The 26972-nt window shown below is 44.0% G+C and overlaps 1 protein-coding gene across 7 annotated transcripts in view; it reads left to right on the plus strand.

Moving 5' to 3' along the window:
• SLC11A2 (solute carrier family 11 member 2) overlaps window positions 1-26972 on the plus strand; it is a 71901-nt gene that overhangs the window by 9029 nt on the left and 35900 nt on the right. For 4 of the 7 annotated variants that reach the window (XR_006415994.1, XM_044443301.1, XM_044443306.1 and 1 more), the window contains exons 2-8: window positions 5782-5859; window positions 14717-14841; window positions 17173-17298; window positions 19065-19184; window positions 22316-22422; window positions 24034-24104; window positions 25610-25677. Coding sequence is in view for 6 of the 7 variants with exons in the window: in XM_044443301.1 (XP_044299236.1) it covers window positions 5826-5859; window positions 14717-14841; window positions 17173-17298; window positions 19065-19184; window positions 22316-22422; window positions 24034-24104; window positions 25610-25677 (651 nt within the window). In the remaining variant the exon portion in view is untranslated. Of the gene's footprint in view, window positions 1-5781; window positions 5860-6573; window positions 7680-10852; window positions 10871-14716; window positions 14842-17172; window positions 17299-19064; window positions 19185-22315; window positions 22423-24033; window positions 24105-25609; window positions 25678-26972 lie in introns of those variants that run through there. The other 3 variants (XM_044443303.1, XM_044443304.1, XM_044443305.1) reach the window with 3 other exon arrangements.

The raw sequence follows: 26972 nt of genomic DNA on the forward strand, positions 1-26972 counted from the left end.
GGTGGTAAGAAATTGCCTTTAGAAAACAAGCGTCGTTCTGTGTCAGAGCATGTGCTTTGCATGCAGAAGGTCTTACGCTCGGCCTCCTAACATCTGCAGTTAAAATAATATTGGATAGTAAGACCTCTATGCAGTGTTGTTGCCATTCAGTCAATTTGCAAGGCTCAATGGATTGCTTTGGCTTCATATAAGCCAACTTTGTATATTCATATTCATTTCCAAGATGGCATCTTTGTGCATGTGTATCTCTCACACATGCACAAGAGAAACATCTTGGGTGTGCCATTTCACCCACCTTGCGGTCACAACCAGAAGTCAGAAGTGCAAATTTAAAAGATGGTTAACTTTAAATGACAGCTTTACTGCCCGTAATTTGCTGCTCCTTTAATTGCATCCAGCTTTATGGAAGGGTTTTTAAAGAGCGGAGAGCAAGATGTGCAAAATGGCACGTCCAAGTTTGTGTGTGTGTGTGTGTCTGAGGCGCCCATGAGCAATGTGTGAAAGGCGCCTTCTTGGATTTTGCCCAAATTGAGGCAGAAACGAATGCCGGCACTGATGAGGTTTCAGCTGGCAGTTGCTGCCCAAGGGAGAGACCTCGGGAGTTGTGGGGGTATCGCTCAGTGGAAGCTTCATCTTGGTATGTGTGTGGCAGAGGGGGAGATTAAGAGGAAGCCAATTGAAAATAAAAATGCTGATATCACATTGGCTTTATTTATTTATTGTATTTATATCCTGCCCCCTTTCCTTCTAAGGAACTCAAGGTGGCTGCCTTTATTCTCCTCCTCCTCACAGCCTCACAACAACCCTGTGAGGTAGTTTGGGCTGGGAGTCTGTGGCTGGCCCAAAGTCACCCAGTGGGCTCTGTGGTTTAGTGGGGACTAGAACCCAGATTGCCTGAGTGTGTGCCCCATACTGTTAACTGTTATACCACACTGGTCCTCAAGCAAGGATATGGTGTGGCTTGCATTTGCGAAACCGAGTATATATTGCAGGCTGGAAAGAGTGCAGAAAATGTCTACCAAAATAATTGGGAGAATGGAACAATTCCTCTACCAGAAAAGTCTACATTGCTTGGGGCTTTTTTTTTTTAGTTTAGATTAAACAAGTGGGAACTTGACAGGTTTTCTCCCAGAGATGAGCAACTTGTGGCCCTCCATATCTTTTGACCTACAACTTCTCAGCCCTATTTGGCTTAGCTAATGATGGGCCAATACATCTGAAGGGCCATAAGCTCTCCACTCTGATTTATACAATTATGCGTGGTACAGAGAAGGTGGGTAGGGCTCCTTCTCCCTGCTCCTATATCACTAAACCATAGTGTTACCCAGTAAAATTGGTTGTAGATTCAAGATTGCAAAAGAGGAAGCAATGCTTCACACAGTGTGCAGTTACTTATGGAATTTCTTACCTCAGGATGTACCAATGACCTTTGGCACTGAAAGCTTTAAAAGGGGATCAGATATATTCATGGTCATTTGATCCATCAATCATTATTAGACACAATAGGTAAAAGAGAGCTCCAAATTCAGAAGTCATATGTCTCTGAATTCTAATTGCTAGGGAGGCATTTAGAGGGGAGGGCTCTCCTTTTTTCAGGCATTATGCCCATGCTTTTCAGAAGCTCCTGGCTGGCCCCTCTGTGAAGCAAGTTTCAGACAAGATGGACTCATGGGTCTTGACTGTCATCCATCAGGGTTTCTCTTACAATCTTAGATTCAGGTATGAGTTGTGCCAGCTGGAGATTAAACACCCAGTGCTTCCCTTATGTAGTTTCATATCATTGCAGCCTTATAGTGAAGGATCTCTGTCTGCTGCAAGTCTAAAAGTACAGCTGTTGCCCTTAAGGCAAATTCTTCAAGTGATGCAGTGTTTAATCAAGCAGTAAATGAATAACTTCTAATTGAATGAGGGCAAATCTTGGTCTGGCTTTGTTGGAGTGTGCCAGATCTAACGTCTGGACAAAATGTTTGTGTAGTCAGAGCTACAGGACATCTGGCCTGCTTCTTAGGGAATCTGCCCCATTCTCTCATCTTTGCTGCTTTTGAGCTTTGGGGGCCTTTTTTGCAAGTTTGTTCAGGGAAAAGTGAGAACTACTAGACTATGTTAGCTATTCTTTATGATCAGTTCAGGATGGGACCCTTCCTTTCTGGTGGAAACTCTCTTGTGAAGGCGAACCCTTTGAAAAGACAAAATTTTAAACTGGAGTGTAAAACTTTGATTTTAAGGAAAGATTCATAGGCTGACTACATTTCTACCAGCTTTTGTGCATTGTTGCTGAACCTTGTGAAAGTTGCCTTCCTATATAAACATGTTTTCACAAGTAACTCTCCATAGAAGGGAAGCATTGCCAAAATTGACTCAGTTCTGGCTTCTGCCACCCACAGCCATTTTCTGCATTTAATGCTCCTGATTAATATTATTCAAAAGTGGGACAGTGTACAAGTATGCAGAATGAGTTTTTCTTTGGCTGGTTACTCTTTTGCCTTTTCTAAAGCTCTGTTGTGCTGGCCTCCAGGTTGCATGCCTTCCTGCATGATTGCTTTCACTGTAATTTCCTCACCTTTCCTCCATACCTGTTGCCCTTGGTCACGCAGTTCCTACCTCCCCTCCCCACATTTCTCTTGAAAGTCTGGATAGCATATATTTGAACTGTTTCCACATCCAGCCTCTCCACTGAGTTTGGTTTTACTTAGAGTAGAACTTGAAATCTGTGGGAAGTGAGAGTGGCGCAGAACATGTTTCTAACATACGGTAGCATACTTTCCATGTGAATGTGCTTATAATATTGCAAAGCAGCTTTTCAAAATAAGTTAAAATTGTAGTGCCACATTAACAGAACTGGTGCATATATCTTAAATGAGAAAGTTGGTCTGTAAAGGGAATGATCTGAAGCTCTCCTTGTTTAAAAGCATCCATCTTTTTCCTCCTGTACTAAGAATAACAGTCTCCTAGCATATTGATGGGCCTCCTTAAGAGGCATGAGGTATGTAGAGTTCAGTGCTTATTAGGAAGAAAAGTTTGTCTGTTTCGTGGGAAGGTTAATGAAGATAAAACAACTTTAGGAACATCTTAAAATTGCTGAAGCTGCAGTTCAGTCTGGGAAGCCAGAGATATGGAGGCACAGGAAAAAAAATTGGAACAATCTTGGTGTGGGAAACATTCTTTTCCAAGGACTCTCCCAGTGGAAAAATTGGAAATTTGGGCAAACACAGTATGAGGGAACTCTTGCAAAATCTTTTCTCTTTTGGAATACGTGTAATACTTTTCAGGTTCATATGCAAAATGTGTCAAATGATTTTTTTGTTAAATCAGCAGCATGAAGATTCAGAATGTCTGTAGTGCTGTAAAATGTCTTCCCCTGGGATGGGTTGCATGTGATGATAAGACATGTTTCCGCCAGAGCCCTGGGTTAATGTTTATCACTGTGGTAAATCCTGCCTGAATGCTCCTCAGTGGAGCAGTACACATGAGCACACTGCTTATATAGAATAAGCCAGAATTCCTCCAGGACTCTGGCTTATCACGATGGAATCCTGGCTTATTGTTGCATGCACATCAGACAATTTTCCTAATATTTAGATAGCCCTTAATATTGTTATGCATCTCATAATTTATTTTCAAATAGTGCTTTGTTGATGTGTGTTTTCTCTTTTCAATTTTCTCATGTACTGCTTTTCAAATGGCAAAAACTGTAAAACATGCTTTGGTAACAGTGATGTGGATATTGAACTGAAAACAATTTCCAGGAAAATTTATGCAAATTAAGCTAATTGACATAAGAACATGTTCAGTTTGCATTGGAAAATCATTAGAAAGTTATTTCAATTAGCATGTTTACCTAATACAAATTAAATAAACAATAAGGCTAAATAATTACCCCATGTTAATTTATGCTCCAATACATTACAATATTTGTTCTGAAATATTTGAAGGAGAAAAGCTAAAACTTAATTAATATAATTTAAATGTTAAGTTATGCAGTCATGTTCATTAGGATACATATAAAACATTATTAAAACAGTAACATGCACTTTTCTTAGATTATTTAAATGTATGAAAGAAAGACGTTGTTCTCATAGTAATTCAGCCTTCCCCAACCTTGTACCCTTTGGATAGTTTAGGCAACAAATCCCAGAATCCTTCAGTCAGCATGGCTGGCTGGGGATGCTAGGAATTGCCCAGCATATCTGGAGGACACCAGGTTGGCGATAACTATACTAATTTACTTTAGCAACATGGTGACAGCTCCCCTCTGTTATTACTGCTGGTGCACCTGTGCTTTCAGTACTCATTGGTTCAATTTCCCTCTGAGGCATTCACACATTGCAGTGACATACATGTATACTCTCACATGTTTTCTAGGAATAATCACATGAACTGCATTAATAACAACTGTGAAACTCCCAGACTTGCTCATTATTGTATTTGCAACTGACATCCATCCACTAATGAACTTATTTAGACAAAAGTTCTGCAGAAAATGAAACACTGGAAAATTTTCCACATTGCCTTACTCCTAGGTTGCATACAGCACAGGAATTTGCAGCTTTCTATTACAGGAAATAAAATGGTGCTTGTACAATCTATATTTACTCTTTTTTGGTCTGTGCATGTGTACCTGGAAATAACAAAATAGGTCATCTGAGTTGGCATGCATAGGATTACTCCACAAATTTCCAAAATATACCAAACAACACAGTTTTATATTCTAAATAATACATTTAATGCTGTTTGAGTAGTAAAATAAGGTTTGTTTGATAAGAAAATGGATATTTAATGGCCACCCAAAGAGCCTGTTGCTAGCAGAGGGCTTTTAAACAAACAAACAAACAAACAAATGTTTTTAATCACCCCACCCCATTTCTGTTTTTCTACACCAAAACAGACTCCCCTGCCACACATTCTGACAACTACATTCATAGCTGTCTGCTTCATCAGGGCTTGGAATAAGGAAAGCATGTGAAGCTGGATGGGCGGGAAGATCCATCAGTGCTAAGAACATGTCAATGTTTCTCCAGCCCTTTTTCAGTATTTTCTTTGTATATATACTTTAAGCAAACAGACACACATCTTCTATGGAGATCAGTGTTAGTAGAACTGAACTTGCTTATTCCTAAGGAAATATTAAACATCCTCTCCACTAATTTAGTGCACAGCATTTAAGGTTTATGTATCTGTGTTTCACTACAGGTGCCCATAAATCAGGTTCAAGAAACTTTTGTTTCTGATACAGTATTGATGAAGTATTTGATACAGACTGAATGAATTATATGTAAATGGAAGAGACTGAGCTCTTTTGCCTGGAGCTTATTGTTAAACCCTTAGTTCCAAATGAGTCAAGCAAGCAAGTCAAGCCACAAACTAGAAAATTGTTGAAGAGTTTTCTGCTTTTTGGGGCAGCTTGTTGCAACATACCTTGCTGACTGTTTTCTGTTTGCATCACATTGTGGGATAAATGGTAGGCAGGCTTCTCTGATGAGTCCCCCCACGTGATGCAAGTAGACTTGCAAGAAAGGACTTTAATAGTCCCTTCAACTTGGACTTTGTGAATTTGATATTTCATTTCAAAGGATACCTACAAATCGATCTTGTAGGAGTTTCAAAGGCTTCTTGGGAGTTTTTTCTATGTTTTTTCACTATGTATGTTTACTTTGGCCTCAGTTTCCCAAGGAGTGTGAAAGAGAGGGAAAGAATAGTAAAAAAAAATCCACAATGATTAACAAAGTCTCATTACAGCTCCTCAAGTGGTCTTGCCCTAAATTTATTTCCTTTCTTTTGCAGTTAACGTGAGCCCTTCTAAGGATTCCAAAGGGGACATTCCCACCATGGCACCAGGGAAGGAACGAGATGTATTATGCGGTAAATTTGCTGTTTCATTTGTGTGTTTTTATGCAGTTTGGTAACTTTTCCTATAAACAGCTGGTCTTTCAATGTATGTCTTTTTTTCCTCTTCATCTATCAGTGCTAGAAAAATATGTTAATTCTGGCACATCTTAGGAATATTTGACTTTTCTTTCTGTCCCAGAGTGACTCAATAGTCTTGGCTGTTGTAGGCTGCAGCACCTCAAACCAGTCTGGACACCCTCACTAGTTTAAAAACAAGGGGAAAAAAGGAGGCTACAGTTCGGAGGAAAGGCCACTTCTGGAATAGTTGAATTTTTAAAAAATGCAGCCAGTACCCTTGTATGTCTTCCCTCATAGTGTGGATGCACTAGATAAACTGGCCCTCTGTGTCTGTGAGGAGTGTTTTGATTAGAGCAGAAGGCATTAAGTGCTTTTATTGGCTATATCCACATTTATTTTTCAAGTTATTCTGACATGCATCAAGAGGGCAGGAGCGTAGCTCAGTGGCTGAACATGTGCTTTATGTATAGACAATCCCTGGTTTAGTCCATGACATCAGAATCGAAGAACAGATGGTGGGGAAACCTTTCCTGTGACCACTCATAGCTGATGACACTGGGCTAGAGGGAGAAGTGTCTGATGTGCTATAAAGCTTTCTTTATTCCTAAAATCAGCCTGCAAAGGCAGACTGGAGGGCACTAGGTTGGGAAGGCTGCTTTATATGAACATCTATGTATCAGTTTTCCACTCAACATGGGTTTCCTTAGGTGTCTCACATTGTAATAAAAATAAGGGCATACATCATCCTACAGCGTCCATTTCATTCATAATCTGGCATTTCAGCTTTCTCTAAGAGACAAGTTTGGTTAGGACTGTAACAACTTATTATGAGAAGCCAATGACTACTTTCAGTTCTTTGGGACAAATCTAGAAATACTAACCTCAAGAACAGCATATTGTTTGACTCTACCAAAAAGGGTAAAACTGTATTGAACCAGGGATTCTTCAAACATCTTCCTTATGTGTGGATTATCTCTGTAAAAGGTCCACAAATTCTTCCAAGGAGGACCTGCAATTTCTTTGCTACCTCTGTATCATGAATACTGTTTTAAAGAAGTTATTTGTAATTCTTACAGAACAGAAGTGGGGGGACCTTGCAAACCATAATACCAATTGCAAGTCTGGATAGTCTGGCATTAAAGTCATTCATTGGTTTGTGAAACAGGATATGAAATTCTTTGGATAGCCTTCTCCATATTGTTGACAGGACAGATACCTACTTAAATTTGCAGCTGAATCATACACATTTCAGAATTAAGACCCATTGAGTTCAGTTGTTTCCAGGAAAATGGGTGTAAGATTGCAGTCTTCAGTCCTTTGAACAGACAAAATAATCTGGAAGACAAGGTGACAAACTCCCCAACCTCTGGACCAGTATATTTAAGACTGCAGAGGACATCAGGTTAGCAGAGGCTGGGTTAGGATTTTCATTTACTTTAAGGCCTGCTTCTTTGCATGAGCCCCCCAGAACTAGATCCAAGTCTCTTGTATGCAAACTGTGGAACTTGAGAGATACTCCAGAAATTCTTTATCTGCCAACCTGTTAAAACCACCCAACAATGTTCCACAAGATAATGTTTATAGTCTGTATGCTCACATTATCACCACCTCCCAGCCCTTGTAATGAACATTTTTCAGTTTGTCTTGAATTGCCCTTACGGCCAAACAGCTAGAAGCACCACTCTGTAACCCATAAGTTGCCCTGCGTTCTCAAGGCTTTGTCAGCAGTTGATTCTTTATAGGAATTTTAGTTATGTTAAGGAAGTTCAAACAAGGTAAGATATCTGATATCATTTCATCTTTTGCACATAGAAATGCGCCTTGCTACTGATAGCAGTGAGGGCTTTCCACATTGCCATTTACTTTTCATGACGAAATCCTCTAATGGCTCTAACACGTTTTTTCCTCAATAGGGGTTTTTCTCAGTAGGGTTTAAGGAATCTTAATACAGATGTTTATATGAAGGGGGGATTGAATAGCTTGTGGTTGATTCTCTTTATTCTGCCTTATAACCATGGTGGACGGGGACCAAGTATCCATTACTCGGTGCTTGATTGGCCCTCAGGAAGGCTCTTTCCTTGTTTGAGGGAAGCCACTGGTTTTATGTTGCCATGTTTTCTATATTCTGTCCTCTAAACTGCCTGGATTACATGATGACAGACTAAACACAGAAAGCAAGCAAGCTGAATAATTAGGGGATAATCTGGGCCACTGCTAGAGATACAAGGCTGAGGAAGAGATGGCTCCATTTCTGGATGACTGTCATGGCAGCAGTGTTTAGAAGGTACAGGATGCAGTTAGGGCAGGGATTGTGGACCTCTTTAAAGACATTTCAACCTCTTCCTTCTAGGTGTTCCTTTAAGGCAGCCTTCCCCAACCTGTTTTTATTTATTTATTAGATTTGTATCCCATTCTTTTCCAATGAACGCAACACAGCTTACATAATTCTGCTGCTCTCAAGCTTATCTCCACAACAACAACCCTGTGAGGCAGGTTGGGCCGAGAGTCTGTGACTGGCCCAAAGTCACCCAGTTGGCTCCATGGCTAAGTGGGAACTGGAACCCAGGTCACCTGAGTCCCAGTCCTATGTTCTTAATCACTGTACCACACTGGTTCTGTTGTCCTCCAGGTGTTTTGGACCAACTCTCAGCAGCCCCAGTCAACATGACCAATCGCTGGGAAAGCTGAGAGGCCAGACTCTCTGGAGGGCACTGATTCCCATGTAATACAAAACCACTGTGGTTGAATTTCTCCATAGGGCTGCTCAGCGTGGCAGTTGTCATCATCCTGAATATTCAGGCCACAGTGCAGACACACCACCTTGTCATTACATACAAATCCAGCAAGGATGGGTTGTCAAGCTATGGGACACCCTGCAGGGTGGCTGCACCTGCTGCAATGAAAAACCCCACAGAGAAATTCACCCGTCATGTTTTTTCTCATTACATGTGAACCAGGTCACTATGTCAGGCTATGAACCATCCAGCTCAGTATTGTGCATCGTGATTTGCAGTGGCTCTCTAGGCTTTCAGGCAGAGGTGTTTTTGAGTACTTCTGAGAGACATCAAGGAGTCAACCTTGGATCTTTTGCATGCAGACCTCAGAATTCACAGTGTCCTCATAATGGGATCCATCCAGAGCTTCCTTTTGCAGGTAGAAAGACACTTCAACTTACACAAAGGAGGTGGGAAATTCTCCCAACTTCCTCCTCCTACTGGCAGCCCATCCTTTCTCAGGGCACTCTATGTTTGCGGCTCTCCCAAACCTTGGATCTGCTTTCTGCAGGGTGCCATGGGCTGCGGTGCAGAGGAATATGCAGAAAAGCATCACTCTGCAGACAGGACACACACCATCTAGCTAGAGAGCTGATTCTGCAAAATCCAAAGAGAACAACATCTGCAAAGACAGAACAGTTGAACATAATTGACATGACGGATTGTAGAGATCCTGCAAAGTAGGGCGTCTGTTACTGATGATGTAACTCAGCTGAAGCGTTTGTTGGCTAACCCAGTCAAATACGATGATAGATAGGGTTGCCAAATTTGCAAATGCTGCACAGAAGCCACAGGGGATGTGTCACTTTGTTACTATAGCAAATGGTAAAGATATAATTGAGTACAGAAAGATATCACGTATTATTCAAGTTCATCAAAGATTTTTAGATGTATATGGTGGTAGTTTCTAACTGGCTAGAAGTAGAATTTAAATGTCCATTTTGGATTTTTGATGTGATAATGTTAATATTTTCTAGGTTGTTTTCATTAGAGTTAAACAATAAACATGGAGATTAAAATCTTAATGCTGCCAAGTTTATAGGTGTTTCCTTTCTCAACAGACCAAGCAGAATCCCAATCTTTCCAATTGACTGGGCCATGCTATTATCTCAAAACACTCTTACGTTCTTTATGACATTTAACAGTCTTCTAAAGTTTATAGTCTGAAATGGTCATTTATTAATTCCTCCTCATTTGCTGGTTAGAATAATTCATAAGAGTACTGTGAAAGATCATCATCCCTTTCTGGCAGTGGTTTACTCACATCAAATGGTGAACTCTTCTCCCTTTATACATATTATAATGCTAATTATAAAATAATTGCAGAAAAGATATTTTTCTTACTTTCTGGGCAATTTTAATGATTATCCTCTTGTCTGTTGGTCTTTGGAGTTTCTATTACAGATAAATGCTTAAATCATGCAAGCTTCTGAAGACTCTGAATTTAGCAGCAATTTGTAATGGCCAAAGCATGAGCATGTGTGTGCTTAATTATTGAGGGCATTGTACAACTTTATTTTGTTTACTGTAAATAATCATTAATGTTCATATACTACCCTTTTTGCCCCAAAGCCACCAAGTCGGTATTCAACGAATATAAAATAAAACAGACAGTGAAAACCCAACCAAAGACATTAATGAAACTGTCTTAATAAATAATCCAGTAGTTTAGCATACTCACCTTTTCTCAGACAATAAATGGACACTCTTTCCCAGTGATTGCATTGTTCTGGGTAATCCTGCAGCTCTGCACAGCTGTCCACAGTGCCAAGTGCTTGTACCAAGGACAAGATAGCAGTCCTCAGCAGTTGTGACAGTCAGTACTGTGTTCTGAAACTGCAGCATTGCCACCTCTCCTTTTGTGATCCAATGCGTTTTTTTCACCTTCATCTTCTTTCTCTTGTCTGAGTAAGGAACCGTGGACTGTTTGCCTTCCCATTATTTCAGGAGGCAAGTATGTGGGTATAGTATAGTTATGTGCAGGATATTGTCAAGGAGGTGCTGATGAGCAGAAATAGAAATGATGGGCAATGCAAAATGAATGAGACCTAAGCTGTTTCAAATGATTTTATAGGGCATGCACTTGTGGACAGAAATAAGCCAACCAAAAGCATTGTTTTGGATGCTGCTGTGAGAGCAGTGGACCGGAGATCACTGCTGAAAGTCTGCTTTGTTATTAGACTATCACAGAGGTAGGTGAGAGCCAGAAGAATCCCTTTCATCTAGTCAAAACTCCTCCCACTCCAGAATTCTGCCAGTCTCTTGCTTCATCTTAATGTTGGCTTCTATCAAGCAATCTTTGTGGCTGGTTGTACACGGAAATGGTTTGCCTGCTTCCCTGTGCTTCTAACAGAACAAAATCCTTCCTTTACTGACCTGCACACCAAAGAGACGCCATTTTGGTTTCTTGCCGTCTCCCAGAGTCTTACAGTTGCTTATCCGTTTTTGTCAAGTAGCCAATCTTTTAGAACGTAACTTCAGAGAAGTTGCTGGCAGCAGGTTGTTCCTGTGTGCTACATACTGTTCTTTAGATGTTCCTGTCTTTGTTTAACTAGCTGGGCAAGGTGAGTTTGGCTCTTCTGGGGGTGGAATTCTTCCTGTAGTGGTGGTTTTCATTACACAAGTGGCTGTTGCTTTAAATCTGTCATGTAAATAGCTCTCAGCTAAGTGGCATCTCTTATTTGGGAGGCGGGCAAACTGGAGATGTAGGTGGAGAAAGCCGAGTTCATTGTTACTGTGTGCGTATGTGCTTCTTTACTGCTCTGGGTTCTGACTATAAATTGCACATCCAAGGCAGCAAGTGTTAGTGGAGCTCTGCTTTCTTGGTGTCTGGAAGCAGAAGCACAATGCCACGTGGAGAATACAAGCTTGAGTACAAGAGTGAGTACAATCAAGTACTGGAATCTTCTCTGCAGGAGGGGAGGTAGTAGAAGGAAGTTTCAGGGTATGGAAATACAACTCTTCATTTTCTTGCATCTTCTCCCTTTTTGGGGAGAAATTATTCTAAGCTTGTCCTATGGAACTAAGCCTGTGTAGTGCTACTTTCCAAGGTGATGGGGGAGTCACTTGATCCAGCTTTCTCTTGCACTCTCCATGGATAAAACCAAGTGCAAGTTACACCTTGCACCTGACTTCATTGTGTTTGCCACGTTTATCCTAGACTCTGCTTGGTTTGGGCAGGAATGAAGCTGCAAGATTCATTAGCAGGGTGAACATTTGCACCCAAGGGCAGCCCTGCTGGGTTGGACCAAAGATCGGTCCAGCCAGGCATTTTTCCCAGCTGTGACCAGCCAGATTCCTTTGGGAAGCCCATGAGAAAGGTATAAAGGCACAGCCATCCCATGAAGTCTTGTCTGAATACTTTATGGCAATTGTGTATATGGTGTAGAGCCAGTCAGTATTTCAAAGCAAATTTGATAAAAGAACCGCAAATAAAGGAGATAGTTTTATGTTTATTGCAAAAAGTGAGAGCTGATATTAATAGTGCTTTGATATGCAGAAATTAATGAAACATTTAAGCACCGGTAATAATCTGATGTATTTATAAAACAGTATTAATGATTTTTTTTAATCCTTCCCGAAGGCTTAGACCAGGGATCCTCAAACTTTTTCAACAGGAGGCCAGTTGAAAGGTGGCAGCGGTGGGCACGGGCATGCTGGGGTGGGGAGATGGGCGCTATCGCGGGTGCGCTGGGTGGGAGACGGGCCCGATCGCGGGCATGCTGGGGTGGGGAGATGGGCGCTATCGCGGGTGCGCTGGGTGGGAGATGGGCCCGATCGCGGGCATGCTGGGGTTGGAAATGGGTGCAATTGTGTGCATGCTAGGAGTGAGACGGGCGTGATCGCGGGCACGCTTGGGGGGGAGACGGGCATGATCATGGGCACGCATGTGGCAGGGCAGCGGGGCAGCAGCACTGGGCGCGTGTGCGGTGAGGCTGTGGACGTGGCAAGGCGGCGGGGGCGAGACAGCAGTTTGCTCACCCTCTGTGGTGGGCTGGATAAATGGGCATGGTGGGCCAGATGTGGCCCTCGGGCCTTAGTTTGAGGACCCATGGCTTAGACTAAACAAAGAAAAGGAAGGAGGAACTTGGGGAGACAGTGGAAGAGTCGAGCAAGATTGAGTTAAATAGTAGTTAAGTAGAAATAATTTCTCATAATCAGCTGCTTTGGAAAAGAGGGCACATGTTCCCATTCCTAAAAGACATGGCTAAGGAAGGAAGGGCCAGCCAGGGTCAACCTGAACTGTGAGAGCACCACAGTTGGATAGTAGAACACGCTGAGTGAAGCTGTACCCAGAGCACAGTCTCCAGTGCTTGAGGCTTCACCAGAATTTTAGCCTGCAATTGAAGTACAGAAAGTGTCCCAGAGAAGGAACCTCTCCTGGACACGGTACAAACCTGTGGGTCCCTCCATAGCACCAGCAATGCATAGAAGGTACAGCTCTGCATGGTCTCTGTTAGATCTGAAATCTGCACAGGCCTAGACTGCAAGGACCCCTGATGTTGGAGCCTGCGCTTCCTAATGACCAGCGCTGGAAGAGCCATGCGATTTTTGTATGGTGGGGATGAGGGCAGCTTTCTTCAATGGCGTTTTTTAATTGGCCTGGACTATGTATGGATTCCTAGCTGACTCTGGTTTCTCTTCTCCACCCACCCCACCACCTTCCCAATCACCACTGCAGGCAGGTGTGGAACAGTGTGAAAGATGCTCCTTTGCTTTCCTTTATATTCTCAGATATAACTTGTTGCGCTTTATGCATCAGCACTGACCGACCACTAATATGCAAAATATTTCATGTCCTCAGTTAAGAGAGCAACATCTTTAAAACTCCAGTGTTAATTGAGGTGTGTGTGTACACCAAATTTCAGTTTTCTAGCAGTTGCCCAAGAGCCCTAATAACCTTGATACCCTTTTCAAGGAAATGGAGAGTAAATACCGTTGTAAGAAAATACTGCAAGACATGAGTACACTCAAATATATGCAAAGCATGGAAGGTTTTAAGCATTTTTAATCCGATTACAATGTTGAGGAATAATCTAGATGCTGATTAGGTAACTTTCTTCCCTGAAACTCCTGACAATCGGTGTAATCCTATATGCATCTGTTCAGAAGTAAACCCCACCGTGTTCAGTGTGGCTTAATCCCAGATAAGGGGATACTAGATGGCAGTTTGGGGTTGCTGCTGCTGCTACTGTTGTTTGAAGCACCTTACAAAACAATGCTGTGGTCCCTGGGAGAGTGGTGATTTTGAATTCCCCCTTCTGAGGCTATACAGGCACTCGTGCAAACTCAGGGAGATAGAGGAACTAAATATGGGATTGCATCCCTTGCAGATGCCACAGGAAGAATGGTGATGATAGCATTCTGGGGTGGCAACAGCGACCTTGAACATGTCAAAAAGTTGGAGTTCTGGTGGGCAAGGAAAGGAGAGGATGGGATCCGCCATGATCTGTGCCCAGCAGTGAGTGATTTAGACAGTTTCAGAGGCCCGTCTACCTTGGCTTTTGTTTTGGTGGTAGTGGTGGGTTCCACATGATGAGCGGGAGGTGAAATCACATGTGTCCAGTAGGGTGTAGGATTTTTGGAAGCTGCTTAGCTTGGTGCTTTCTTCTTACATGCAGCAATCTCACAACATTCTGCCCTAAGATAATGGAGGCACTTTGATTATGCCACATCTTATACCTCTTGTTTTTAATGTGCAAAGTACTCTACCATATTTACCTCCTCTGTTCCCCCAGTAATTCTGTAAATTATGGCACCAGAAAGTGCCCTTAAAGATGGGACCCTGTACTGAGGGGCACAGTAAGGTCAGGAGTTGGCTAGGATTGGATCCCAACTTGTAGAGGCACCATATTCTGCACTGTATTCTGTCTGCTCTGCTAGACTTGTAGCGAGTGCCATAGCACAAATGTTGACATTTTCAATTGGCATGAGATGCTTTTTGGGTGAGCGGAACGCCAGGAGGTGCTTGCCTTGGGCTTTGCTTCTTCATCTGCATCCTCCACTGTTTATAACGAAGTTTCCATGTTGATTTGCAGAAGATTCCTCTGGGGATGGCGTTAGCACCATTTGCAGCAATTCAGATCCACCACACCGTTCCGACTCCACAGATGAATTTACCACCTACTTTGATCAGAAAGTGCCTATACCTGAAGATGAAAAGGTCAGTATGCTTGGCTGCAGTGCCACCTTTGGTTTTGGGGGGAGTGACTTCTGGGCAGCAGTTCTAGAATACTGCACCAGGGAATACTGCTAGCATAGAGGTGGAAGGTAGCCAGTACTGAAGGAGGTACCTACATGATTGGCTGCTTTGAATGTGCATCCATCCAGTCAGCTCCTGACAGGCAAGGTGTAGTTTTATGGGCAAGGTATGCCCAGATCATTCATCGGCTCCTGGTGCAGAGATACAAAATGGTTAATCCATTCCCTGTGAAATTGCTCTTGGCTCTGTACTAGTCATTCAGAAATGCATGGAGGGCTAGTTCTGAGGAAAGATAATTTTTGCTCTCAGGAAGCATGTTTTTAAAAAGCCTTCCCCAACCCAGGTCCTTCCAGATGCTTTTGACTATAACACCTGATATCCCTGACCATTGGTGACTTGGGCTGCTGTGAATTGTAGTCCAAACCCTCTGGAGGGACTGCAAAGTCTCAGAGAAACTGCTCTAAAAAGCAAACTACTCCAGCTATAGCAGTGAAAGAAATCTCCAACATTTAACTTTAAAGCAGGAGTGAATAATGTGTGGTCCTCCAAAGGTTTTGGCCTGCAGCTTTCATCAGCCATAAGTGATGAGTGAAGGTGATGGGAGTTGTAGGCCAAAACTTCTGGCCAGCCACAAATTGTCGCCCACTCCCATTTCAAGGAAGCATGCTTTGGTTGCCTGAATTTCAGAAGCACTAGGCTCAACTGAAATGGCTTTCCTTCTGTTTCCTTCCAGTCAAGGATCTGGGTGGTGGCTTGTCTTTTAAGTTTGTAGTTCTGCTTCCCTGTCTGCTCATGTGCGGTTTATGTTTGACCTGAAGTACGATTGGAAGGCCATCCCTGTGTGTAGTGATTCTCAGTTTCTTTGTGTTGCTGGCCAGGGGAAGTGGAAGTAACAAGGGAGGTTTGTTTTCCCTTGCTTAGCTCACCAGTATAATGCTGGAGCAAAGGGAAACGGTGGTCCTCTGTGCAGATGGCTTCCACCACCACTGCCTTTTAACTTCTGGCTAGAGGAGCTGCTGCTTGTTTAAAGGACAGCAGCACAGGCAGACTTAGCTGCTTGTGGACCTCCCCTTCAGCCAAGGATCAAAAAGCCTTGTACTTTGGAATTCAACACTACAGTCTGTGATAAGGAGAGCCCTTCTCCAAGGAACCCTTCCTTTCTGTGGAGGAGGGCCCTAGTGCTTGTTTTAATCTTTAAAATGACAGATTACTGACGTTAAAGAAGCTGCTGATGGTTGATGTCAGCATTCCCTTCCCCTTCCCTTCTTCCTCCCTAGGGTAGATTTGTGTTGGTGGGGAACATGAGTATGCCACACAGTCATTGGATGTGATTGAACACCTGGATGGAACTCAAGCCTATCATTTTGGGACAGATCAAAATAATTTCTCACTTGAAACAGTGAGGCAGTGTTCCATTTCTAAGAAAAGGGCTAGCCTTCATTTAAAGATCCAGTCCTCATTTCTACCTTCTGGCTGCCCCTTCCCGTCAGCATGTCACCAATGGATCTTCTGTGACATCTCACCAAACTTTGTGTACTTCAGTGGACCCTGGGCAGAAGGTAGATTGCCAGATGTTTTGAACTTCAACTCCCATCAGCCCCTGCCAGCAAGGTCAATGGTCAGGAATGCTAGAAGGTGAAGTCCAAAATATCTGGAGGTCTGACCTCTGCCCACTCCTGTTCTTGGGTGCCTTCTGGTCTCCTATTAACTGGAAGGACTCCCTTGCTTGGTGCCAGCATTCCCTTGTGATCTGGAGTTGATGATGGGCAAGCTGTCTTTCCAGGAGACCTGATTGCAAGAACTGGATCAGTGCAAGGGTCTGTCTAGTCCAGCATTGTGTTCACGCACTGGCCAACCATCTGTGGACACCCACAAGCAGGACATGTCCCCAAGCGCGGTAGCCATCATCACTAGTAGCCATTGGTTTTCCCACCAAGCGACTCTCGGTGAGTTTCCATGGAACCTGGAGGTTTCTCAAAATGGTCTGAAAACCCTAATTTGGGCCCCCATTGAAATAAACCAGTCTGACATCCCTAAGCAATGTGGTTTGTATAATTTGTGCAATACAGTGTTGTCGGGTTGGTTTGTCCCCATCCTCCTCCCAGCATGGATGGTTCTCCTGGGATTAACATATGAGAAATAAAGCAAAAATATAGTGCCTTTCTACCTGAATTACTTTCCCATGTGTGTAGTACTGCTTGTGAAACACTTCTCCCTTGTTATGAAAATATTTAATACCTTTAAAAAAGAAATGTAACAACTTCTTTTATCTCTTCATCCTCATTGTTAAAGCACCAATGGTTCAGTTTTCGAAAACTCTGGGCATTCACAGGGCCTGGTTTCCTCATGAGCATTGCCTACCTGGATCCAGGCAACATTGAATCAGACCTACAGTCTGGAGCTATTGCACAATTTAAGGTAAGTGGCGGGGCGAATCCTCTGTGAAAACTTTGATCCTGAACATCTAAAATCCTCTATAGAGCTCTAGTCTTGAACAATAATTTAATTCATCCTTTCCCCGCCTGTCTTCCCATACCTGATATGTTGGAATTCAACTCCTGTAATCCCTAGTGCACCAATAAGTATGCTGGCTGTGAATGATGGGGTTGTAGACCAACAGGCCTGGATGGTTTCAGGTTGGGGAAGAATGCCTTAAGTTTAGTGCATAGAATGAAGTGGGATTAATGCCAGGCAGCTACTATCTGGTAGATGTGTATCTTATCGCTCATGCTTTCTCGTAAGAAGAGTCTTTCTGACATTTCCCTGATGTCATGTATCACATCTGAGTCACTGAAATGTTGGTGATTAATTGCCATGGGACTAGGCTAACCAGACAGGATGTTTTCTCTTCTCAGCTCACTCAGACATGGGTATTGCTCTGTTACCGTGCATTGGCCAAGCATTAGGGGAAACAGTCTTTGTCCTCCCTTTAAAGCTGGAAGTTCAGTTATTGCCGGTCTTCCACTGTTCATTTCTTAATCAGAATGAAAACTTGGAAGTTTCAACCCAAGGTTCACAAGGTTAGGTAGTAAGGCAGTTTCAGTAGGGCAGCTATTCTGGAGCAATTTTAACCCTTAAAATATTCATTTTTAAATATAAAAGTGGTAGAGCACTGCTTAGACATTTAAAAAGTTCACACACACATACACACAGGAACACACTCTTGCGTGTTTGCATGACACAAGAGTGGTTAATGAGCCATTACATACCAGCCAGAATCACATAATTACTGGCACAGCTTGCTGTGACTTCGGACCCTGGTGAGGGAGGGAGTTAATAAACCACCCCAAACCCATGGCCTATTCTTGGGTTCAGGGTTGTTTGTTAACCAATCCAGTCATCTGTCTGCAAGCTGCATCAGTGGGGGTGGGGGGGTAATTCTGTCACTCCAGATGGTGTGCAACTGCACATGCAGGGTGCTTAATGAGCCACTGTGGTTCATTAACCACCCTCATCTTGAACTGGTCCACTGAGCTGAACCACTGGTCCATCTAGTCCAGTATTATTGGCTCTGGCTGGCAGCAGTGGCTCTCACCTGGGGACAACAAGGATCGAACCTGGGATCATGTGCATGCAAAGCACATACTCTATCACTGAGCCATGGCCCCCTTCCAGCCCATTTACTCTTCTGCTTGCTCCTTAGCCTGCCCCAAAGCTTGCACTTGATTAGTTACATCAGTGGAGGTAGTGCATGTGGTTTTCCTTGTTATAAGAAAGTCACTAAGTTAGATTCTATTTTTTTGCATTTTATCAGAAGACACCTTTGTGCTGCAAGCCTCAACCAACTCTGCAGTCATGTTCCAGGAAATCTGGGGACTGTAGTTTTTGTGTGTGTGTGTTTAGCTATCTGTGCAGGTGAAGTCTCAAGACTACAGTTCCCAGAAGTCTTGGTTGAAGATGGGCCAGCTAAGCAGGTTCATATTTATATGATATTGGGAATATCCAGAGCATTCTGCTTCAGCAGTGAATTGCTAGAAAGAAGCAAACCTGGCACACATTGAAAAGTTAAGATTGCCATACCCAATTTCTTGCTGTGATGGAGGATGAAGCCCGGGGCTGGGTTTAATTCCTGTAGAAAAGTGGGCGCCCCTGCATTTGGAGAACCTCTAAATCTGCTGGCTGGCTTCCAGAGATCCTGCGGGCCTCCACTGCTTTAACTGTGGCTGTTCTTCTCTGTCTTTCAGCTGCTCTGGGTCCTCTTGCTGGCCACTATCATTGGCCTGCTCTTGCAACGTCTGGCCGCAAGGCTGGGGGTGGTAACCGGACTTCATCTGGCAGAAGTCTGCCATCGACAGTATCCCAAGGTGGGTGTGCTCATTATGCCACTGTCTTGCTTGTGATGCCCTTGTCAGTAGAGGGGCAGCGCTGTCATGGGTTCCCATCTCCTGGCATGGTTGACATTCCTGGCAGGTAGAGGACAAACTTGTCCTGAGTGACTCGGCTAGCCAACCCAGCACCGTGCCCTTCAGATGTTCTGGATTGCAACTCCCCTCAGCCCCAGCCAGGATGGCTAGTGTTTGAAAATGATGGGCGCTGTATTCCAAAATATCTGGAGGGCCCACATCAGAGCAGGTTGGGCTCAGGGATGAACAGAAGTCAACTGAAGCAGGCCAGACAGCCTTGCTAAGGGGCCAGGCAGACCTCAGAGCCCCATATCCAAGCCAGAGCCTGTAGCACTTCTCTTACTACTGGGTAAACACAGGCATCTGGTTTTATGGAGCAGACGTTTGTGCAGACTTCTCCTCCAATAATACCCATGCAGCATTTGCTTGATATGTCTGCATAATCATTTTAATTACTGATCTTTGGAGAAACTAGTCTGCTAAAGCCTGGATTTAAACAGCTGCACAAGTATTCTTTTTGGGCTTGTTTTGGCAAGACACAGTTGCCTAGAGCTGTGGAACTCAGCTGCAATACACACAGATTTTTTCTCTCTGTGGTATTAATGAATCCCCTTTTTCCCTGCTCTCCCGGTTGATAACTGACTTGGGAATAGAGGAATTCTGAAAGTACTCAGATTCTGGTGCACCTCCTGCTTTGGCTGTGTCAAAATAGTGCCCACCTCTGTTTTGGCTGTGTTAAAATAGTATCCATAAATTTGAGTTTGAGTTCTGCCTTACTCCCAAGTCAGGCCAAACTGGTCTGAGTAGTCCTTTTCCCTGAAGTGATCCAAGGAGGAGGTGTGCTCTAGGTTTTACAGGACTGAGGTCATGTGGCAACTACTCCAACACAGCTCCTTCCTGCACCCTGAAGGTCGCACAGAAACCACTGGGCCGCACGAGAGGAGCCCGTTTCTGGGAGGGCTGGCTCCCTTGGCATGAGGAAGGACTGAGAGCATGGGCTCCTCCTGTGGTGACCTGGGGTTTCCCGAGTTTTGCTCTTTGTTGTGGTGCAAGCAGGTCCTGCAACAAAGGCCCATCCAGCAGACCAAAAATGCTGGGGAAAAGATTCCCTTTTCCAGCGCTCTGCACCCCTTTTGCCAAACACCCAGCTTAACAAATCCTGTTGGTGTCTGTTGCCTTGTGACTTGCCAGATTCCCGGCAGTGCAATCCATGTAGGTTGTTGTGGGTGAGCAAAGCGGGATTGTTTGCTTTCTAAAATTAGATTACAGCAGCTCTCTTTTGATTGCACAACATCTCTGGTAACTGAGGTATGTGGTGTGCATGTGACCCCTGAGGGGGTGGGAGTGGAGGAATTTAGTCAGCCTCTGTAGCTAGTGACTTGTGCTTAGTGTTAGGCCTTATCCATTGGAATTGGTTTCTAATATTAGTGCTGAGGGTATGGGTAACATTATTAAACTTTTGGTAGTGTCTGTTGTGCTTTCCAAACTGCCTGCTGCCTGAGCATAAATACATACTGCTGCCTATGTGTGCTTTGGAATTAGAAGTGTGTCATTTCCTACTGGCGTGGGGGTTGCTGAAGAGCAGAGACTGATGCACAAAGAGGGTTTCTTCTCAAGCCCATCAAGTAGCTATGTGCAAACCTATCATGCTCTCCTGTTCCCAAGTTTACTGGATACATCAGCTTTGAGTTACAGTCTAAAGTATCTGGAAGGCACCAGGTTGAGGAAGCCCAGGATAAAGATTCAGGAAAGGACAATGTTCATTTTAGTATATTTTCATTTCCATCTTAGAATGCAAGGCAGTGTATGTTGGCTCCTAAGGAGGTCTCCCAGCCCACCCTTGCCCAGAGTGAGACCTGCTTAGCTTCAGCAGAGGGGCTACACTGTATGCCTGCTTCCCTGGGAAATAGGAAATGGATGGAACTAGAGCAGTATATTAGCAGAACAAAACAGAATAAGAGATCAGAGGCACAAAGGTATAGCATTTGATGTGACAGAAATGCAGTGGTACCTCAGCTCATGAATGCCTCAGCTCACAACCAAATCAGGTCGTGAATAGAAATTTCAGAAAAATTTTGCCTAAGTTCGTGAACTCCGCATTGGATGATGACCACGATTGCAGCCCTGTTGCCACATCAGCGCGCCCGCAATCGTGCCCGTCTTCCCCACACGAGTGTGCCCACAATCGTGGCCATCCCCCCCCCCCCGCACAATCGTTATTGCAGGATTATGGTTTGGACTCTCCCTCCAAACAATAACCTCCCCCCGCCCACCTAGGTTAGTGTTCTCTACTGTATTGCACTTTCTTACTTTGTTTATTATTATTATTTTATTATTTTATTACTTTGTTTCAGTTTTTTGTGATTAAAAAAATATTTACAAAACCTTTACATTGAGAGGTAAACCTTTATTTACATTGAACCTTATGGGGAAATTTGACTTGGATCGTGACAAATTCGGGTCACGACCAGAGTCGTGGAACGGATTAAGTTCTTGAGCCAAGGTACCACTGTACTGTTGTTTCTGCACTAGCCACCTGTCTTGCACTGGAGAAAGCACTAACATTAACCAATATTCTTCATTGTACTTACATGTCTTGAGGTAATGTCAGTTGCTTTAAGACCGCAGTGTTCTGAACACCAAGCGAGTGTGTGGACAGATACATGCTTGAACTGTTTCGTGGGTTTCTTACTCAGATTTTCAGCTCATAGCAGATGAACAGACTGACACTTTTGTTCTGCCTCTCCTCCATTCACTTATAAGCTTCTAAAATGGGGGGAGGAAGTTTTTTTCTCCTCTGGCCACAAGCCATTGTTGGGAGTATCTGACCACATGCCAGTGGTGTGCAGGAGCAGAATCTCTCCCTGTGTTTCTCTGCTACCCTTCTTTTCTCAGATTCTTTCTCGCTCACCCTCTGTTCTTATCCCACTCTTCCTCCCTGTTCAGTCGGCTGCTGTAGAAGGAATAGTTCACTATGGCTGCAGATCTAAATGCTAGAGTTGCCCACCCCTTTTCAGGACAAGAGGTGCTACAGGGAGAATGTTTCATTTTTTAAAAGTGTTAACCTTGTTTGTTCCCCTGTTTTTGCTTAGGTCCCTCGGATTATCCTGTGGCTGATGGTGGAGCTGGCTATCATTGGTTCAGATATGCAAGAGGTCATTGGCTCAGCAATTGCTATCCACCTGTTGTCTGTTGGGATGTAAGTTGGCTATTGTATCCTCTGTGTATGTTGGGGCTGAAGCATCAGCCCTACCACACGCTAAGAAAAACAGAGCAATGATGTAGTCTGGGAAGCTCCCCAAGCAAGTGAATTTCGTCACTGGCGAGCCCTTGTCAACCGGAATGCCCAGCCATGCCCAAATAAACAGGTTACATAAGGAATGGTTACACCCTGGTGTCTGTTATGGAAGAGTGTTATAACTTATCACAAGTTTCTGTTGAACCTTTTCTTAATGTCTGTGCTTAGTTTGTATTGGAAAATGGAATGTGTTCATGGGAGAAATGGCTTCTACCAAACTGAAAAGCCCTGAATCCTTTGGCCTTTTTTTGTAGGATTACTCCAGTCCATTATGGAGTAGCCCCATTTGAATCTTTTCCTGTTCTCTGTCATCTTGATTTTGGAGACAGGTAGTCAGAATTGTATACTACATCTCAGTGTGGCCATGCCACTAATCATTGGAGTGATATTTGGATCACAACTCATTGGTTAGAGTACCTGCAGAAAGTCTTGGGTTCACTCCCCGGGACTTTCAGGTAAGACTGGGAAAGACTAGTGTCTGAAACCCTGGAGAGAAATTGCCGGTCAGTGGCCCTGATTCACACGATCATGCATTGGGTGTGCATGCTGCCTGGATTTCCCTAACTACCTGTGCCAGTGTGGTTTGCTGTATTGTCCCATCTTAGGAGACATGTCTTGTCTGGGCAGCCTATGGATTATTTGAGGGTCACTTACCCACTGGTGTGGGTAATTAGGGGAAGCTGGCTGTTATGGTTGCAGCAAGTCAGAGGATCTTGTTTTAGTCACCATGATTATGCAGATTGAGTTAGTGTCAAGATGCCTGACTTAGGTGGGCCCATTTTTGGGTCTGTGGAACAAGGGAAACGGATCTGTGGTCCTCTGGATGCTGCTGGACTCCAGCTCCCATTGGCCCCAGTGAACATGGTGAGGGATACTGGGAATTGTAGTCCAGCAACATTAGATATAAACAGGTCTGAGCAGGTTGGGCCAAAAGTCTGTCTCTGGTTAAGGCAGTTTTATGTCCCTGTTTCAGTTCTTTTCCAGAAGATTCTTAACACTAAATTTCCCATTTCAGTGTTAAGGACAATTAGGTAAGACTTCCTTGTCCATAAAAGTAATGGTTATAGTGCAGAGAAGGCATGAGGCTTGGTGTAGGATAACACATGGCATGGTGTTGTCAGCCTGGCTGTTCTTCTCATCTCTCAGAGGTCAGCCTGAGGATTCAGGCTTCAGCCAGGCATAGCCACCAACTTGTCATTTTCCAGTGTGCCTTTCGCTGGGGATTTCTTGTGCGTATAACGTTTAGCTCAACCAGCTTTTAGCAGTCAGCCCAGTTTGTTTGCTTGGCCAGCTCCTCTCTGGGCTCTTCTTGTAGAATCAGGCCACTGGGTTGTGATTCTTGCCTTTGAATCAACAAGTTGTTGATCCACAACCTTGAGGCAAACCTGCACTGTCATCCTTTAGTGCCTGTTCAGGGTTCAGGCCCTCAGTGTCAGGGATGCTGGACCAGTCTTTAAGCTGATGTACTTAGAACAATTTGAATGCATGCACATCTGTTCTGTCTTCCCCCAGAATTCCTTTGTGGGGCGGAGTCATCATAACCATCGCCGATACCTTTGTGTTTCTCTTCCTGGACAAGTACGGTAAGTGGCTTTCTTCCCCCTGCAATTACCCTTCTCTCCTAAGCAGTCTGAGTGGCAAGGGTGTGTTCATGAGTGACACAGGAAAGGCCATGCTTGCCAAGTTAAAGATCACTCTTCCTTTTGTGCATGCTTTAAGCAAGGATTGCGATCACCTGGAAGGACTCTCTGGCCACGCTCCTGAGTGCCACACGTGACCTGCCAGGCAGTGCAGGATGCAGCTTTAGAAATACGTTGGAGGCACTGCTGGGAGCTTGGAGCAGAGTTTGCATTGTTCTCTGTCTGCTTACATATTTGGCAAAGCTTGTGAATCCCATGAGTGTGAGGTATAGCATGGCAAGTATCCATTGAGTCAGACAATTAATCCTGAGGCATGTGATGCTTCCAGTTCCTATAGCAATCAAGCGTTGTAACCCAGTACTAGTCTTCCCTCACACCTTTGTAGATTACTAGTCTTTCTCCATGTCCGTGAATGCATTATGGTGGAGTTCTTCAACCCAGCACCCTCCAGGGGTGTTGGACTGCAACTCCCACTGTCCTCGGCACTGTCCTCTGGCTGGGTGGTTATGGTTGTTGTAATCCAGCAACGCTGAGGGAGCAAGTTGGGGAAGGCTGCTGTATGGGAGGACAGCTTGGTGTCTCTGCGGCTGCAATTCTTTGGACCCTTGATGGAAAGGAGTCCTCTTAAACTTGGCAGGATTTCATTCTGATTGAATGTACAAGCGGCTGGGCATTGGTCCTCTTTGGCACTGGTCACTCAGTATTCCAGGACCTTTTCCATTTGAGAGAGCAACTGTCATTGTCACCCCATTTCAGCAAGCAATATTTTGCTGCTGTCCTCCTTTCCACCACCTGCCCGAGTGAGCATGGCTTTAGCAATAGGAGTGCCACACTCAGGTTAAGAATATCATGAATCTCTGATATCACTAGTGATGAATAACAGCTTTTCCTCCCTCCCTACCTCCCCCTGCCCGCACAATTCCTATTACCATTTTGAAAATATTTTGTCAAACTCCTTCAATTTTAAAAGCATTGGTGTTTTCTTTTTGTGCCCAAACTGGAGCTTTCCTTTGCTGTCTAATGGGAGTGCATATGAGGGTCCTTTAAAAATTAGATACCAACATAGCTATCCTCTTTCTGCTCATCCCTCAATTTCTGAATCTTTTCTGTTTTTGAAAAATGTAGCTCTTTGAAGGCTTTGGGGTGCATATGAACTGGGTGTGTGTTATAGCAGCAGACCGCTGTTTTCCTTGCAGCAAGGCCATCTTTCCATTCTGGAAGAATAGGGTACTGTTATCCTGGGTGTTGAATCAGGGTGTGGAGCATATTTTGACTGCTAGTTACACCTTAAAAGTGCAACTGTGTTGGTGTTGGAACACACGCAACAGCATCTGTCCACTGTGACTACATGAGGAATTGAGCAAAACAACGTTATTCTTCGTGAAGGTGTAAGAGCTGAACTTCAGCTTCCCAAAGCAGCTAATATGGTGTGTATGTGTGTCTTTCAGGGTTGAGGAAACTGGAAGCATTTTTTGGCTTTTTGATTACCATTATGGCCGTCACATTTGGATATGAGGTAATGCTGTTTCTGAATATCTGAGACTTAGAAGTTAAAAAGTGAACAGCTGCATTTTATCCTCCGTAGGATTCCTCTGTTTTGACTATAGCAAAAGCTCTTGTACTGCATGAGATTCATCTGCCTAAGATCATATACCAGGTGAAAATGTCAGAGTTCCCCTTCTGTATAAATATTATAAAAGTAGGTTCCTGGCTGCCACTGCATATCCCCTCTCCCCCATCTGAGGCTGGCCCAGAACTTCACAGCTCAACATGCTGTCTTTGTCCATGCATTCCGCTCTGGGACTCTTGGTGCTCCAGGAAGCCTGGATCTGGAAGGCGGCTTCTGTAAAGGGATGGTATGCTAGGAGAGACAATTCAGGTGCAAGGCAAAACTCTTTTGCCCTAGTATGTGCCTGGTGAGTTAGCTGCTGCTACTTGCAGGAGGACTCATTTGGGGTGATGGGGCAGCATGTGCCAGCACACTTCCTGATGAGCATGTCTGCCCAACAGTGAGCAGGGCAAGCCTCAGAAAGACTGAATGATTCAGCCACTTCCTTTCCAGGCCCCCTTCACTCCCGCCTGCAGAGAAAAGTTCTCTCTGATTGGCAGCTGATCAGAGAATAAGAGCTTTCCTATGCTAGGCGTGGGAACATACAGGCTGAGGCAGAAGCTGGGGGTTCCTCATCTCTGGTTTAAAATAAAATAGAACTATATCTCAGTGGTGGGTGGGGATGAGTGAGGAATTCAGTTGTCTCAGCAGAGACCGATTTGTTAACCCTGTGCTGCAGCCAACAGCTGTGGTGTGAGGAAAGCTGGCTTGCAGATTTCTGTCTGTAAGACGGACCATGATTTGTGCGTTTTTAACCACTAATGAAATTAGCCTTAATAAGCACCTCAGATCCAGGTGGCTGTAGCATAACTTCTGTAGAGTTGGCTGATTGGCAGAAATAATACTTTGTGTGCAGATTACAGTTAGCACAAATCACACAAGAGTCGTGTGGTCTTTGAGTGCTTTTTTGTACAAATTTGATTAGCAGTTGAGGACGTGCAAATTGCACTTTATCTTGAAAACAGAAGTTCTCCAGGAAAAACAAAAACCTCCAACTCAACTCACTTCCAGTCAGTGAATCTGAAGTAGGCAAGAAATGGGTTGAGCCCAAACAAGCAGTTTCAGTACATCCCTCGTGATAGCAGCCTGTCCATGTTCAGCCCTGGAGATGCCTGGGGAACAGTTTCAGCATGAAGATGAGTGACAAATGTAGTAGTAGTAAAAACCTTTATTGGCATAGTTATAAATATTACATGCAACAT

This window comes from Varanus komodoensis, unplaced genomic scaffold (genome assembly GCF_004798865.1).
Source record: "Varanus komodoensis strain SLA01 unplaced genomic scaffold, ASM479886v1 scaffold41, whole genome shotgun sequence".
NCBI lineage: Eukaryota > Metazoa > Chordata > Lepidosauria > Squamata > Varanidae > Varanus > Varanus komodoensis.